At 37.7% G+C, this 17,687-nt stretch overlaps 2 protein-coding genes across 2 annotated transcripts; both read right to left on the bottom strand.

Moving 5' to 3' along the window:
• Positions 1–2,459: 2,459 nt before the first annotated feature.
• Positions 2,460–3,597, bottom strand: LOC107706681 (urotensin-2 receptor-like). The gene has a single exon (XM_016510473.1). It carries the CDS (start codon positions 3,477–3,479, stop codon positions 2,460–2,462), a length of 1,020 nt encoding a protein of 339 aa, XP_016365959.1. The 5' UTR covers positions 3,480–3,597.
• Positions 3,598–5,343: 1,746 nt separating this feature from the next.
• LOC107706672 (arf-GAP with dual PH domain-containing protein 1-like) lies at positions 5,344–15,882 on the bottom strand. Its single transcript, XM_016510464.1, has 9 exons — positions 15,679–15,882; positions 11,305–11,435; positions 10,084–10,175; positions 9,476–9,558; positions 9,275–9,387; positions 8,386–8,600; positions 7,685–7,814; positions 6,132–6,363; positions 5,344–5,757 (listed from the first exon to the last, which is right to left on the bottom strand). Exons 1-9 carry the CDS (start codon positions 15,764–15,766, stop codon positions 5,729–5,731), a joined length of 1,113 nt encoding a protein of 370 aa, XP_016365950.1. The 5' UTR covers positions 15,767–15,882; the 3' UTR covers positions 5,344–5,728.
• Between the last annotated feature and the right edge of the window lie 1,805 nt (positions 15,883–17,687).

Genomic DNA, 17,687 nt, shown 5'->3' with positions numbered 1-17,687 from the left:
CACACAGATATATATATATATATATATATATATATATATATACGCATGCCTCCATAAGAGTTCAACAGCCAGTTGTCTGAATCATAATAGGTAAATGAACTTTATCACGCTTGAACTTTTTACTAAAGAAACCTCTGAAGAGACAATAAACGCACTCATAAATCATCTGCATGAATGAACTTTATAAGCCTACAGGTACAAAGAAATAAAAACAAGCACCATAAAGACTGTCCATCAGTGTAATATTCAAAGCTTAGAGCTACACATACAGACTCTATCCACCTTATTTTTTAACACAGAAGTAAGCTGTTTTCTGTCAATGTGTGAGACTTCCGGTTCATTAGCCTCTGAGGGGATATTACGAGAAGAATAACGAAGTGCAGTAAACGGAAAATGCAAAATTGTTCATAATTAACATAATACATTAAAATAATATGGTAAGACATACCAGACACATTCAATTTACAAAAATAAGGTGGATAGTGCAGCGCTTCTCTGGTCCAAAACTGGGCCTCAGGTCCGATCTGATGGGTCACAAACAGTTAAAACAATGATAAATGCAGATCATAAAATTCTAACCATTAACCAGTGAACTCACTACATAATGCAATAATAGTGAGCAATGTATGAATAGATAACTAATATAACACCTTATCAACTTTTCAAAAGGAAGAGAAAACACTTCCCAATTCTCATATCTTCTGCTGTTGATGTCAAAGGTTTGTGTCCAAGCAAATGCTACAGTACGTCTGTTACGTGATCACATGGTGAATTTTAACATATCAATATTAATATACATTAAGTCACTATAATCCATTTCTAGGTTAATCTTCCTGAAGAGTCAAACACTGACTCTGAGACATTTTCACAACATTGATCTGTTTGTTTTAGCGGCCCATCATGTTAACTTCTGAATCAACCAATCATGTGAGCTTGGGGCGGGGCTGTCTTTCTGGCTGACCAATGACAAGTGAGGGGGGAGTGTTTGAGAAACCTGTGTAGCGTCTGGACCAATCAGACACACCATTTTTCATTTGATTTAACAAATCAATTATTCATTAGATTAACAAACGTTCACAGACCCCTCACCCAATAAACATACTGGGTGCCAAGTTGTCTGTGAACAAGGCCCAGGACCCTGGTTACCATGGCAACCATGAAGTGTTTATGTAGTGTGTTAGACTAGTTTAAGTGTTTATGTAGTATGTTGGACTAGTTTAAGTGTTTATGTAGTTAATAAAGTCTTACTTGTATCACACTTGACGTTGGTCATTGTTTGCTCATAACTGCAGATTTATGCTACAGGCTCTGTGTAGAGTTGTACAGTAAGAAAGTTATTTCCCTTAACCAGGAAATTAACGTTCTTAGAATTGACAGACAGTTGACTCTGAGAGGTCAAGTAAATATCTACAGTGGATCTAAATATTTATAATTAATTATAACTAGTTATGATTAATTATTCATATTTCCCCATGAATGAGCTGATTCGCTACACCTGTTTTTAAAACAGTCGTTATCTTTGCAATTATGCTGCACTAGTGTTGCGAAATTACACATTTGTGTTGCTTTTGTACGATAAACAGTTTTGGTAATGTGTAAAGTCAAATGTAAAATACAGAACTGAAGCAACACCAGTTGAAATCTCAAAACAGTGGCTGGTTGCATAAACCGCTTAGACTAGTTTTACAAGTTAGTCATTTTGTTTTCACTTTAAGACTAGACATAACTTTAAATCAGTTACATAAAAATGTAGATTGGGCTAATTTGAATCTGAAAAGTAAGACTGATCACTACTGGACTAACTAGCTGGACAGACTAGTTCTTAAAATCATCTGAACCCTCTTCATTTGTGGGTCATACCTGCTACCTTCATGGTTAAAACTTTATTACTTTTTTTTTTTTTTCAGGAAAATCAATTTAATATATTTTTTAGAATTTTGGGAGGATTTTATGATACAATATTAATACAATTTTTATGAGCATATTTCCCATTAATTTCCTATGTCGGGCATTTTTTGACAGCGAAGGTACCAAGTGTTACTTTTTATTTTTCGACCCTTTAACATGTCCGAAGCATGTTCATACTTAAATTGATTGATTAATTAATTGTTATGGGTTCACATACAGTGCCTAATGTGACAAAAGTAACCAAGTTTCATCCCATTCCGATAAAGCAATTTTTTTCCCCATTCGTTTCCTATGTCTGTCATTTTTGACCATGAAGATATCAATTGAAGGTACTTTTTATTTTTCGACCCTTTAACATATCTGTATCATGTCCATGATTTGCAACAAAAGTCACCAAGTGTCATCACATTCCAATGAAGCAAAAAAATTCAAAAAAATTCCAAATGTAACATTTTCCGGTCAAAAGTGACCAAAAAGGCCCAGAGACACAATCTTAACATACTGGCTATGTTTATGAAACTGGACCCAGAATTTGTAACTCTCTCCTGAACTCATCCTATATGATCTTGGATAGGGTTGACCCCCGCGGCCGACCCCTGGTCCCCTCGACTCGCCCCTGATGACTGACCTCTCTGGGCCAGGTAGTCCCGGTAGTTGCGCGTCAGCAGCGTGTAAAGCAGCGGATTGACGCAGCTGTTTCCGTACGTCAGGCAGGTGACGAAGAAGTTGACGTAGGTGTGAGCGGCGGCCGACAGCGAGCGGAGCGACTCGGACGAGAAGAGCTTCGCCATCTGCCAACCCCAGAACGGCAGAAAACACGTCCAGTACGCCACCACGATGCAGAAGATCATTCCCACCACCTTGTGCTTCAGTCGGCGCCTGCGAACGGACGACGAGGATCCGTGAGTCAGGTTAGCCTGGGCGGCCCAGTAATGCCGGGCGAGACCCGTGTAGAGTCCCACCATCAGCAGGCCTGGCAGGAGCATGCTGGTGAAGAAGAGCGCGGTCAGATACGCCTTGAAAGCCTCGGGGGTCCATGTTGGGAAGCAGATGTGTTTGACGAGGCCCATCGTACTGGGACGTCCCTCGCGGAGACGGATCATCACCATCATAGGGAGCGTCAACACGAAGGCTGCCGCCCAGATTCCCAACGCCATCAGCCAGTGATTACGTGTGGTTGAGCGACGGGCTCGGAATGGAGCGGCCACGGCCCGGTAGCGCTCCAGACTCATGGCCACCAGCACAAACACGCTGGCATGCATGGTGAGCAGATCCAGACTCAACAGCAGCCTGCAGCCCATTTCGCCAAAGAACCAGTCGTGGGCGAAGTAGGTGCAGACTACGAACGGGATGGTGCCCAGATAGAGCAGATCCGCCGCCGCCAGGTTGAGGATGAAGACGTACATGGAGCCGGCACGCCGTAACGTGGCCGATCGCATGATGGCGAGGGTGTACAGGTTTCCCGTCATGCCCAAAACGCACATGATGACAAGGGTGGCGCCCAGGAGCGGAGTGACCCAAACTACTCCGCCACTTCCGGCTGCAGTGCTGCCGTTGGGTGAGTTACTCATCGTAAAAAGATCCGGGAGAAATATATCAATTCAAATGTTTCCTATAAAACAGAGCTGTATTGGTATCAATGGTTTCAAGAAGAACCTCTAACATCCATGGAATCTTTCCCTTGCACAAAAGGTTCGTTACAGTGAAGAAAAAAAAAGTGTTCTTCACATGAAGACAAAAATGGTTCTTTTAAGAATTGATCACTGAGAGCTTCCCAAAATCATTATTTTGTGGCATCACTGCTGTTGGACAATCGTAAGAAGATCCGGGAGAAATATATTAATGCAAATGTGTCCTAATAAAACTGAAGCTTTGCACCAAAGGTTCTTTATAGTGGAAAAAGTGTATTAAATGTTCTTCAAGTGAAGACAAAAGTGGTTCTTTTAAGAACTGATAACTGAAAGCTTCCCAAAATCATTCTTTTCTTGCATCACTGCTGTTCGGCGAGGATCTGGAAGAAATCAATTCAAATGCTCCTGTAAAACTGAGCTCTTGTTTCACTTCTTTATTAGCATTGATGGTTCCATGAAGAGCTTTTAACATCCACGGAACTTCTCCAAATGTTCTTTATCGTGGTTCTTTAGATAATTCAAACGTTCTTCAAATGAAAAAAACAGAACTGTTTACTGAAAAGTTCCCAAAACGGTCCTTCTGTGGAATTGCTGTGAAAAACACCTTTTGGAACGTTTAGTTATAAGAATGCTTTTACGGCGGAAAACAGACAGAGAAGCTTCTTCAAACATCACAGCACCAAATGAACACGGAGCAACAGAGTGACAAGTCCTTCTGTAACAAGCCCTAAACATACCCATGATCCAACTCAGGATTGTGGTAAAATAATCCTCCGTTCATGACCACACACATGTTCCTCTGATGCTCTTTGCTGTATCCATGCAGCTCCGAGCGTTTGCCTTCAGCTCTTTGTGTTCGGTTGCTCTATGCGTCTTTGTTTCTGTTGTGTCTGCAGGTTTCTCTGATGTCCGTCTCTTCTCTCTCTTTCTCTCAGGTGGGTGTGATGTGACGTTCAGCGTTTGAGCGTCTCTGAACACCCTGGTGCTGTTTCACACACCCCGATCATGAGCAGCACTCAATAATCTTCCATTCACACTCACGTTCGAACACATGTCCACTAATATCCTCCTCCAGCTCACACGAACAATCACAATCAGACCTCAAACACATGGTTAGATCAGTACTTTATTAAAAAGCTGCACTAAACCCTGAGAGATCATAACACTACAGGAAAAGACAATTCTGTCAAGATTTAGTCGCCCTCATGTTCATGCTTCAGAATCTTCTCTTGCAGTGTAGCTCTGAAATCTCATTTGTGGCCATGTGTGTTTAAATATTCTGATTGAACGGTCATGTGACACACTAGAACCAATGAGATTTGAGAGCTGCAGTAGATTTACAGTGACTTATATTTCAGTCTGTTCGGCACACAAACCATCATATGACAGAAAACCTCAAAAATACAGTGTTTCTTTTTTTTAATCACATCTTGTCATGTTGCAATATTTTTTCCATTAATCTACATATATATATAAACTTAACTTGAAAATCACAAATCTGGTTTTTGCTTTGTCATTATGGGGTATGGAATGTAGATTAATGGAAAAAAGATTGCAACATGACAAGATGTGATAAAAAAATGAATATTTTTGCAAGACACATGATGGATAGTTTTATGACACTTATAAGGTTTTTTGGTCTTTTTTGAGGCTAAATGTGGTCACTATAACCTGTTATTGTATGAAAAAGAGCAGCGTGAACATTCTGCTAAACATCTCATTTTGCAATCCATAGAATAAAGGAAGTTATACAGGTTTGGAACAACATTAGGGTGAATAAATGATGACAGGATGATATTTTTTATATTTTTTGACTGAACTGTCCCTTTAATATGTGAATGAAAGGAGGTTTAGAATTAGAGAGTTGACTTGAAGGGTCAGTGGTTAAATAACTTAATCCCACCACTAGATGGAGCCTTTAATCCTTATAAAAAATCAGATTTTAAAAAACAAGATTTGGTAGCAAACCAGTTTGTGGAAAACGCAGACATGCAAATATAATGTTATGGGGACAAAATACTCTTTGAGTTTCAAGATGTAATGATACAGAATCGTAGTACAGTATACAAACAAATACTTTGTGTAAAACAACTTAAAAACACAAACATCCGAGGCACGTGCTGTGAGATCCGTGGCGGGTCAGCTGCAGAGGTCACAGGTGAAAGGTCAGAGGTCACGCCGAGGGTACATCAGTGTTTGTGTTTGAAGTAGGCCTCCACTGAAAAACACAGCAGCACTCATGTTGTAGTGTTCACACTCGTGTGTGTGTGTGTGTGTGTGTGTGTGTTAGGGGTTGAATGACTTCAGATTTTTTAAAGTCGACATTTATGTGATGAAAGTCGAGTCGAAGTCGACTAGTCGCTGATGACGTCATTAATGAACAAATAAGCCTGGAGCATCGTCGTTATAGGTGTTCCGAAGACTCGAACACCTTGTGCACAGCTATGGCATAAGACACAGTGCTGCTCACATGGCTATTGCTACTATAACAGCTCATTTTTATCAGTTATTTTGCCTTTGGGTAGTTATATTTCTCACATATTTCAGCTCGTTCTTGCATGTGTGTGTGTGTGTGTGTGTGTGTGGTGTTACCTGTGTACTCCTGTGGGCTCATGCGAGTGTTCATGACTGCATTAAAATGGCTCATCCAATCCTTCTGCTCCATATCTGTTTCGCAGGTGAACAGGAAGCTGCGGTCGGGCGTTTCTATGGTGATGCCGTACTGCCACGTCCCGTTGTAGTGGGTTCCGGCGGGGAGTCCGATCGTAACGTGGTATCCGTGATCTCTGTGCCCCAGGAACACCTCGCCTTTAGCAAACGCATCCTGCCAGACACAAGAGAAACTGCTTTCAGATTTGACAAGTTCTCGTTCCTTACTGTTATTTTGGCAAACAGAGGCAAGTTATTTCTTACGATAACGGACATCATGCCACAAAACACATGAAATGTGCTGTATTGTGTATAATTTTCTCATTTCTCAATGCAATTTCTTCATTTAATGTTAATTATTTTATGTAAGAGTAATATCTTATTACTCAAACTATATCCATGTGCTTTTTTCCAATCATCAGCCAGATTTCAGGTTTAAAAGCATGTGAATGTAAAAAAGAAAGTGTGTAGCTTTCGAACTGTAATGATCTTTTGTCTTCACTCATTCATTTAAATTGGTCTTAAGTACAAATATGACAAAACGTCTCTCAATTACTATGGTCATAAAAACGGCACGCACATTAATAATTATTTAAAAAAGAAATCTATATCATATTTTATTTACTGCAATTTACTACAAATATATACCGATTTCTTTACTACCAATTTGTTTATATTTCTTTGTTTATTCATTTTGTTGTTGTTTTTACCAAAAACAAACAAAACAAAACAAAAATTTGGTTGAATTTAACAGAAGCCTTAACTGGTTTATTTGCTAAATATTTGTTTTTTTATTAATTAACATATTTGTGTGTACTCATGATAGTACTGAACTGTATTATTTATGTGTTTATTTTATTATTAATTTAGTTTCATCAAATGTTTATTTTTATTTAAGCTATTTTGATTGGTTACTTATTAATTTTTATTAATAAAAATTCATCGTCTGTTTGATTACGTCATTATCTGAATTTTACCGTCATTATCGGAATTTTACCGTAATTTTACCGTGCAACGAATGCTTCGTTTGTAATGGGTTTTAATGTTTTTGTGTCGTCACTCCGGCTGGGACACGCCATCACAGTATGGTGAGGGGCGTAACATTTCCGTCTCACGCTTGAGGTATTCGGCCAATCACAATGCACTGGATAGCTGGCCAATCACAGCACACCTCGCTTTTTCAGACCGATGAGCTTTGTAAAAATCGACGCGTTTCAGAAAGGCGGGGCATAGAGGAGAAACAATAATGTACAGTATGTGGAAAATAATGTGTTTTTTGAACCTTAAACCGCATAAACACATTTCATTACACCAAATACACAAAATAATGTTCTTTGTAGCAGCATCATATGACCCCTTTAAACACAGTAACACTGCTGATCTCAGAGCAGGTGCTAACACCTGATGACATTTCCCTCTCATCGAACCTGTCTCTCAATCTGACCGTTTCATTACTGGGTTACAGGAGCGACACGAGCAGACGAGAGACGTCTCACCAGAGGATCTCTGAAGTACATCAGCCGCCGGTGATCCAGCGTGAACCAGCGCTTCTTAAAGCCTTCTGTTTGCTGCAGAAACACATCAGACGACACACAAACCAGCTCCATGTCAATCAAAACAGACCTCCTTAATATACCATCCTAGTCTTGTTCATTAATGATGATATTCACTGTATTTATTTGGTATAACGAGCAGGAAAAAGCTGGTCATTCTCACTATATAAACCCGACAGGACGATCAGGAGCAGACGCAGGTTAATAAAATGAACATACATGAGCTCGTATGTATGATATAACAATCTAGTCACAATAAAATCAAAGCCAAGCCTACATTATTTTCTGTTATTCTGTTTAATTTAGAAATGTCACATTGCATTATGAATGCTCTTTCCTGCTGTTGTTAAATACAGTCAAACCAAAAATTATTCAGACACCAGATATAATTTTAGATTTTTTTTTTTCACTTTGTTACATGTACTTACTATTATAATAATAATAAACGATGCATAATTACATGCAAGTAACACTAAGCCAAACCCGCATCCTAACCCTAACCATACAGTAAGTACATGTAGGTAATTAATATTACTCAGTACGTAATGTATAATTACACTGTAATAAAATAAAGTGTATGGCAAGTGTTGTATTTTGTTCGGTTGTGACTTCTGAGAGGAGTTGTTGTGAATAATGGCATGAGCGCTTCGTGTGTGTGTGTGTGTGTGTGTATGAGTGTGTGTGTGTGTGTGTGTGTGTCTCTACGGCTCACTCTGCTGCTGTCGTGGTAGATGAAGATGTTTCGTGTGATGTTGTCTCTCAGGTAGGTGATCTGCAGGCCGTTGGGGTTTCCGATCTTGTCCGGCTGGAAGCAGGCGTTGATGGTGTCCACCTTTATAACAGCTTTGGGTTCCTTAGCCTACAGAAACGCAGCAGATACAGTGTTAAAGGGCGAGTTTGCACATTTTCAACAAATTTTGTGTATTATTTTCACCCTGTTTGTTTGTCAGCAAAAGTCTTTTGTGAAGACTACAGACTGTACTTCCACATTTCTGTATCCCCACTGACAGATAGCGTGATTGAGCTCAGTGCATTAAGGGTGTTTTTTTGCCACAACCCTTTTTCTCTGTTTTCTTTAGTAGGGTAGTAGTAAGTAAGTAAACAAATAAAATCACATCTTGCTAAAACTGAAATTAAAACCATTTTAAAAATGATGTAATGAACAGTATATGATATAACTTAATACAATCTAATCTCGATGAATAAAATCAAGGAAAGTCCTACATTATTTCCTGCTATTCTGCTTCATTCAGAAATGTCACATTACAGAAGAAATGCATTATGACTGCTCTTTCATGTTCATGTTGTTAAACACATTGTATCATAAAGATTTAAAAAGTATCAAAGTATCATAAGTGCTAATAAAATTAATAAAAACTATATAGACACAAATTAAAATGACAAAAACACAACAAAACTACTAAAATTTTAACTAATATTACACATTTAGAAAATATAAAAATAAACTCTAATCTTAACAAAAACTGTAGTAGTCTGTCAGTGATACTGCTGCATGCTTGCGCTGACACTCACGTCTAGTTTAGTGTAGTACTTTAGTGTGCCGTCCCTCAGCGACAGGATGAATCGTCTGTTGAGGAACTGTCCATTGTCCCGCCCCCTCTTCATTAGCATGCCGTCTCTCGACTCTGTGATTGGTCAAACGAGCGTGTCAATCATCAGGCAGGAAACAGAAAGTGAGTATTCTGAGATTCACACACACACACACACACACACCGTCCTCATAGATCAGCTTCTTGCCGTTCTCCATGAACTCCTGCCTCTCGTACTTCACCCGAATCCACTGCTCCTTTAGCACCCTGAAATACACACACACGCACGCACGCACACACACACACACACACACGTTTGTTTCTGTGAATTGTGGGGACTTTCCATAGACTTCCATTACTTTTATACTGACCAAACGATATTTTCTCTCTCCTAACCCTAAACCTACCCCTTACAGAAAACCTGTTTGCATTCTTACACGTTCAGATAAACATCATTTACTATTTTTATTTTATTTTTTTCCTCGAGGGGACCTCAGGCTGTCATTATACAAATTTATGTCCTCATTTGTCACAAAAACGCGCACACACTCACTCACTCTCACACACACACACACACACACACTCAAAGACAGATTTGCGTGATCTTCTGACTTTGTAAAGCCGGCCGATCAGCTAAATTAACTCAATTAAGTAGCCAGAAGTTGAAGTGACCCTGATCTCACCCTAATATAACGCCTGCCAGAGCATCTAAGAGCCTGATATGGTGATATTTCTATATGCAGCTGTGTGTTAATGTGATGTGAGATGCGGCTGGTTGCCATGGAAACTCACTGGCAGTCTCTGTGTGTGGGTTTGTAGTAGTAAACAGGAAGTGCAGCTTCATACACGGCGTTCATGGCATCATTTCCTCGCTCAGACATGAACTACAAACACAGACATCAGCAAACAGGCAGCTCTGTATGATCTGCATGTCTAAAGAGACAGCTGACACTGAAATCTCACGCTGTTTTAAACAGTGGAAGAGAAATGGTGAGTCTTCATGCAGCTCTTTTCTGTACAGTTCATCGTGAACATATAAAGTTCCAGAGAGAAATAACATGAATGTATCATAAAGGTTCATATGACTCATATGCACTATATTCTTCAGAAGTCATATGACGATTTGTTTGAGGAACAGACTGAAAATTTAATTTTGAATGAAGTTCAGCTTGACAGTCACAGAAACTATAAACTGTTTCAGTGTGGAAAAGAGCTGCTTGATTTTCCAAACTGTCTCCTTTTGTTGCTCCATGAAAAATAACACCAAACAGATCAGTGTTGTTATTGTTAACTAAAGCTAAAACTATTAGAAATCATTTTCATAATTGAAATAAAGCTGAAATAACCTATAAATATTTGATGAAACACTTTAACTTCACAATATATTTTTTTAAAAATCACAATATTGAAAAATGCTATAATAGTATTACAAAAATTTATATAAAGTTAATTACTAAAATTAAAAGTGAAATAAAAATATTAAATATATATATATTAAAAAAACTAATAAACATTAGAAAACCACATAATAAAACTACTAAAGCAAACGAAAACTGAAAACATAAAATAATAAATAAACAATAACAATCTAATATATAACATAATTGATCACACTTTCTCCTAAGGTCCAATTCTTGTGATTAACAAACCATTAACTATGACTTTTGCCTCAATAAACCCCTAATTTGCAGCTTATTAATAGTTAGTAAGGTAGTTGTTAAGTTTAGGTATAACGCTATATGAATATGAATATGCTCATACAGAATATGTGACTAATAAACAGCCAATATGTTAATAATAGGCATGCTAATAAGCAACAAGTTAATAGTGAGAACTGGTCTATATACTAAAGTGTTACCAAATAATTAATATAATAGTCAGAGCCAGACTGAATTTATGTTGCATTATTTATATTATTAGTATGTAAATGATACAAAATAACACTGATACGTGTTTTAAGGAGCAAACTAGAAAGAGTGTGATTGTTTTCTGAATAGAAATCGTAATGAGCACCTGAACTTCTGAATCCTCCCAGTGTGAGAGTCGGAGCAATTTGACTTTTCCGAGATCGGGAATACTGCGATGGACTCCGGAGCAGCTCAGACAGATGAAGACGCCTAGAGAACAGGAGCCACATTCCGGATCTGAGAGAGAGAAATAATAAATAAAACAGCTGTTAACACATGAGCTGTCAGCATTCAATTACACCGGCAGGTTTAATATCCGGGGATAAATCCTGGAGCGAGAGTCAGTAAATGCTGTAATGTTTTTGAGATCCAGATGAACGGATCATCCTGTAACTTTGAGATCACAGTGCTGTTACTGACACACAAAACTCAGACTCGAGAGCACAGACACGATTCATACAGTGACAGAATAGAAGAGATACTGAAGACCGACTCGCATCAGAATTACTGGAAAACAGCTGAAGAGCAAAAGAACTCCGACACACACCAGAAAGCAGTGAGACGAGCTTATTAAGAAACCCTGAAGCTAAAGAAACACAAACCATTAACATCCGCCTCAAGCTACAGAAACACAGCGAGGACATTCCTGCATTCCTGCATTATCTGATAAAAACAGGCCCAAAACACACAACACTGACTTACAGAGAAAATATGAGATCAAACGATAACACTTCTGCACAGTGAAGAAGATTTAGATCAGAAAACTAAATACAGATGTCATTATGTACTTTACAAATACTCCATACACTGTACCTCATTCATTTATATTAATGAAAAATATATGAGTGTCAGTTTTTGATGCTTTTGAAGTATTTGAAATCATCTTTGAAATTTTCCTTTCTAGAATTCACACAGAGATCAGTCATTAGTCAGCATTTGAGCACTGGATTTTACAGAGTTTCAACATTGCATTCAATTCTGATGAACACATTAATTTTTATTTGAATCATCACTCAGTCAGTAATTTTACCATGTATTACTTTAGAAGGCGTTTGTCTTTCAAACACTTCAACAAACACCTACCACTGAGATATTAAAATACATATTTTAATAATGAAGTATCACAATTGTATGTTCATGGTTCTCTGACTTTATGGTTATGGTCACATGCATGTAAACACATTTTTTTTCAGCAATTGTTTTATTATACCCTATTATTAATATATTAATTATATAATTATATATTAGTTTTAATTTATGTTTATGATTTGATTAATTATTAGCTTTTTGATAAAACTCATAAAGCCTTACACAATATAATGTTTAATGAACTTCAAGTTTTTGATAACAACAAATAAAATATATATGTGAAATATATAAAAATACTCTTTGTATTTCTATATCAATATGGTACAAGATTATCCTATTTAAATCAATGTGATAAAAGAGGTTAAAAGTAATGTAAAAGTAATCTAATGATTATATTATATGGATTACGTTACTAACTACATTTTTTGTTCTGAATACACTGTACGAATATTAGTGAATAATATAAATATATGCAAATCATAGCTCATGTGATAGCTTAAAGGAACAGTTCACCCAAAATGAAAATTCCCTCAAACCTGTATGACCTGATGCTGACCACAAAATATGATATTTCTGAAGAATGTTTGCAACCAGACTGTTTAGGTTTCCACTGACTTTCATTTTATACAATGAAAAAAATACAATGAAAGTCAATGGAAACTGAAACAATACAGCATCAGGTCGTACAGGTTTGGAACGACACGTACATGATGAATGTTTTTGTTGTCCTTTAAATCCTCATGACATCATGACCGCAAACTCTTGTTTACTGTAAAAACAATCAAGCTGAACATGTTCCTCGTGTGATTTAAATCAGGTAAAATCATGATATATTAAACATGACAATATGACAATAAAGCTGAACCAAAGACTTTAGATATACAAAGACGGTGCATTACTTATTAAAGGGATTAAATGTGCATTCATGCAATGATGTAATTACTGTAATTACAAGATTACGACTTGTAAAAAGCATTCACATCCTTGTAGACCTCATAAACACAATTTTGTAAACTGGGAATTTTGAGATTCCACATCTTGGAACGGTCAACACATCGTCACTTGTAGTGAAAATCGATCCCTGCATCCCAGTGCGTATCCTACATAGTATGTGAGATTAGAATAAGTGTGTCCTAAAGCATAGTATGTGTATGCCAAAAGTCCCCAGATGGTCTACTATTTCCGGCAGATTTTTGAAGTGTGGATCCGTGCACAGCTAATATTACCCACAACCCATTGCACTTTGGAGAAGGATTTGGTTAGAGGACTACAAACACGAATAAAAAGCATAAAAACTACAAACATGGAGGATGTGCGCAAACAACGGTTCATTAGAGAGGTTTAGATAAAGGGATTTGAATTACTAATAATCAACATTTCACCTGGTAAAAAATATTTATTTAATTTTATCTGTGTTATATTTCATCTGCAACAACAATGTGAACTTTCATAAACATCCGTTTGGCCATTAACTTTTAAATGCACCATTATGCAAAGAATATTTACAAGCAGCATGTAAAAACCTCAGAGATTTAAAGTAAAATTGGATAATCTTTCACAGTTGAGGATGTGTTGGTTTATTATGTTTATAAAGTCAACCTTACAGCTTTTTAAACGTTTAAATGTTGTGTTAGCTAGAGGCTTTAGTTTTTCAAAATCATCTGCTGAAGTCTATTGCACATATAGATATTCATATATGCATATAACCACAGTTGCAGATGCACAGTAGACTCGCTCTCAAGTTAGGGCTGCACGATTATGACAAAAATCATAACTGTCGATTATTCCCTTTAAATTGTAATTGCGCTTATTAGTTACGATTATCACAATTTACATTGAACCCTTAAGATAACATGTAGGGGAAAAAAAACATCTTAAGTGCGCAGAATAACATAAGTGGACGTTAAACAATTAATTGCCGCTTTGAATGATTACGTAATTGTGGCATCCGTATTTGTAATCGAGATTAGAAATTCGATTAATTGCGCAGCCCTTTCTCAAGTGTTATTATTTATGAAGTATTATGATTATCATTTAATTAATTAAAATGATTGCCAGTTTAAATAGTGACGGGATGCACGTAACTATATCCTAATGATTTTTGGCATAAAAGAAAAATCAATAATTTTGACCCATACAATGTATTGTTGGCTATTGCTACAAATATACCCCAGCGACTTAATACTGCTTTTGTGCTCCAGGGTCACAAATGACAGATGCAATTATGAGAAAGTAGTGTGTCCCAAAGCTTGCATATCTTCTGCTACATACTAAAAAGTATACACTTTTTCTTAAAGGGGTCATATGATGCTGCTAAAAAGAACATTATTTTGTGTATTTGGTGTAATGAAATGTGTTTATGCAGTTTAAGGTTCAAAACACATTATTTTCCACATATATATTTATAGGGCGTAGTATAAGTAGTTTGTTTGGGACACAGATTTGGTCTTGCATGCCTGATAATAGCTGCCCAGAGGCATTACAAATGTGGCCGCCGAGTGAACAGACTTTCCTTAAAAGGGACTTTGGCTGAAAATGCCACGATAGAACAGCTCTTTCTGTCTTTCTTCATGTGTTACAGTGGACGGTGTGGAGAAACACACTTCCTGTTTCTTCATCAGTCCCCTCGACCGCTCCCACATCCCCGTCTCTCTCTCTCTCTAGAAATATGTAGAAATCACACACAGCCACACCTTCAGTCTATATCTGACCCCGTCTCCAGCAGCAGCAGCTCCTCTCCAGACAAACTCAATCCTGAAATCTGGAATATAATTTCTAAACTCCTGAGTGAATCATTCTGAATCAGAAGGAAAATATTCTGCTGTAGAGTTCCTGAAATCAAACCCTGTCTTACATGAGTACAAACACACCATGCATATAAATAGTACGCCAAATACAAACAGAAACCCGTGCTATTGATATGCAGAAATTGACTTTGGCGTGCATATTATACGCATCTACCCCACACCCCTAATCCTACCCAATGCGTATCATATGCACGCCAATGTATAAACAGTACTCCGAATCGAAACATAAACTCGTGCTATTGATACGCACTTTCACGAGATCGGGTAACCCATCATCAGCCCGGTCTCTCCTTCACAAACTCCCGCAGTCTGTGATTACACAGGTATGTCTGGAAACGCATGCACGCGCTTCTTTTCAGATTTAAAACAGGGACTTTCCCATCTGACTTTATGAACTCTCACTATAATCGCGTATAATAAAATAAGGTTGTAATATGTTGTATGAAACATCTCAATGCCAAGTCGCCAGAGTTCGTCGTGACGCGCAGTGTTTCAGGTGAGTCAGGTGAGTTATCCTCCGCTCGCGCAGGTTCGGTTCCGGTTGATCGGTGAATGTTTGATGCGTGTAAAGAACAATAACTTACTGTCGGCGCCGCAGTCCGCGCAGCTGCCGTTCCCCGGTTTCTGCAGGACGTGTTTGAGGGTTCTGGCGGCTCGCTCGTTTTCCGTCATCGGCCCGGTGTCTCCTCAGGAGCTGCAGGAGGAGCAGGAGGAGGCGCTGGTCTGATGGAGGTGTTTCAAACATTCGGAAGTGAAGCAGCAGAGTTTGTTCAGACTTGTTCCGCATCAGAAACGCCACTGTCTGTGTGTGTGTGTGTGTATGAGTGTGTGTGTGTGTGTGTGTGCTCCAGAGCGCCATCACATCAAATACATTATAAACACTCAAACTCCCAGATTAAACATCTATTATTTACACACTACACAGATTATAAAGCAGAACTTGCATACAAAAAACGCAAATGTACTGTACACCAACTTATTTTTCAAATTATTTTTTTTACTAACTTAACATAATCACAGAATATTAACACCCAGGAAGACCAAATCTGCAGAAACTAAAAAGAAAGAAAGACAGAAAGGATTTGGTAAAACAAATGCAATTAACGTTTAATTAAATTTGTATTACTTTTTACATATTCGTTTATAATTTCCTTTCTTTTTTTTCTATCTATCTATCTATCTATCTATCTATGTGTTAATTTATTTATATTTAAACTATTTGAAGTAAATTGTCATTGGAACCCGTTTGTGGGGGAAATGGAAAGAAAAAAATGCATTTAAAACAGACTACAGTATAGACTTGATGTCATTTTGGTTACATTTAAATGGCAAATTAAACAAAAAATGCCTGACAGTTTGCTTCAACCTGAAAACTCTTATTGGAAACTTCATAAACATATACCTCACATTTATTTAGCAGATGTGAGAAACCATGATCTCAGCTTCATATAAAAATGTATATGACTTTCTATTCATGCATTCAGTGCACACTTTTATCCAAAGTGACTTACAAGAGAGGAACAATTCTTCACAAGGCCACACCAATATTCATGGAGTACAATGGCAGGTTTATTAGAAAGCAAAGGGATAGGGGGAAAAGAAAAAGTTAGAGCAGAGGTGAAAAGCAAAGATTAATTTTATGCAAAAATAAAATGCAAAGATTTTTTACACATTGATGAAGGATTTAATAATCATACATGACTTACATGTCTGGTTTCACTGTCACTATTTGTCCACATGGTGGAGGCAGATCACTGTGAATCAGTCGCTCTTCACTGAAACAGACGAGTCAAGTATCTGATCAGCGGAAATAATCATTTGTACTGATCACAACAGAGAGATACAGGAATATATGATGCTCTATGTACAGATGAATCTGCAGCAGGATTCCTCACAATTTATGAATTCAGAAGAATGTTTTGCTTTTATTATAATAGGTTCTCAGTGTGAACTTACCAAACTCTCTTCACTGAAGCTGCAGGTGGATCTGTGTGTTTGTGATCTATGGATAAGTGAGATGAGTCGTTCTGTTTAACAGCTGAACGCATCACTTCTCCTTCAGAGCATCAGTCCTCTGAGTTCAGCACAGATCTTCATCAGACTGACCGATCGCAGTGATACAGTAGATCAGATGTGCTGTGACTGTAACACTGTCTCCATGGCAACCCCAAATGATGCTGCCACAACGACCACCGAAATAGCACAAATAAATAAATAACTAAAGGAGGGAGTGCCATGCAGGCTTCTTCACGGACATTACAGCAGATCGAATGATAATTCTGTTGCTCCATTAATGTTCAATACAAACGTATATATTTTTTCTGCAATTATACATTTTAGGCGCTTTTTTTTCCGTTAAGGTATGCCTTTAGCCCCGTTGTACCCCTACTGTGTGATTAGAATTCACAGACCAAAAATTGTAAAGGCTCGTCCTGCTCTACAGATTTTACTATTCGCCTTCATGACAATCTGCAGGGATGTGGAATTCTTTAAACCAAGACGAAGAAAGTCTCGGTTCCCCTTAAAGCTCTTCCTAATTTACGTAACCATCTCTTTGAGAGTCTTTCAGGAGCTGTAACTAAAGCACTTTTCC

This window comes from Sinocyclocheilus rhinocerous, unplaced genomic scaffold (genome assembly GCF_001515625.1).
Source record: "Sinocyclocheilus rhinocerous isolate Xijiao unplaced genomic scaffold, SAMN03320098_v1.1 scaffold1814, whole genome shotgun sequence".
In the NCBI taxonomy this organism is placed as follows: Eukaryota; Metazoa; Chordata; class Actinopteri; order Cypriniformes; family Cyprinidae; genus Sinocyclocheilus; species Sinocyclocheilus rhinocerous.
Note: the sequence above shows the minus strand (reverse complement) of the source record. Positions and strands in the feature narration are given on the sequence as shown.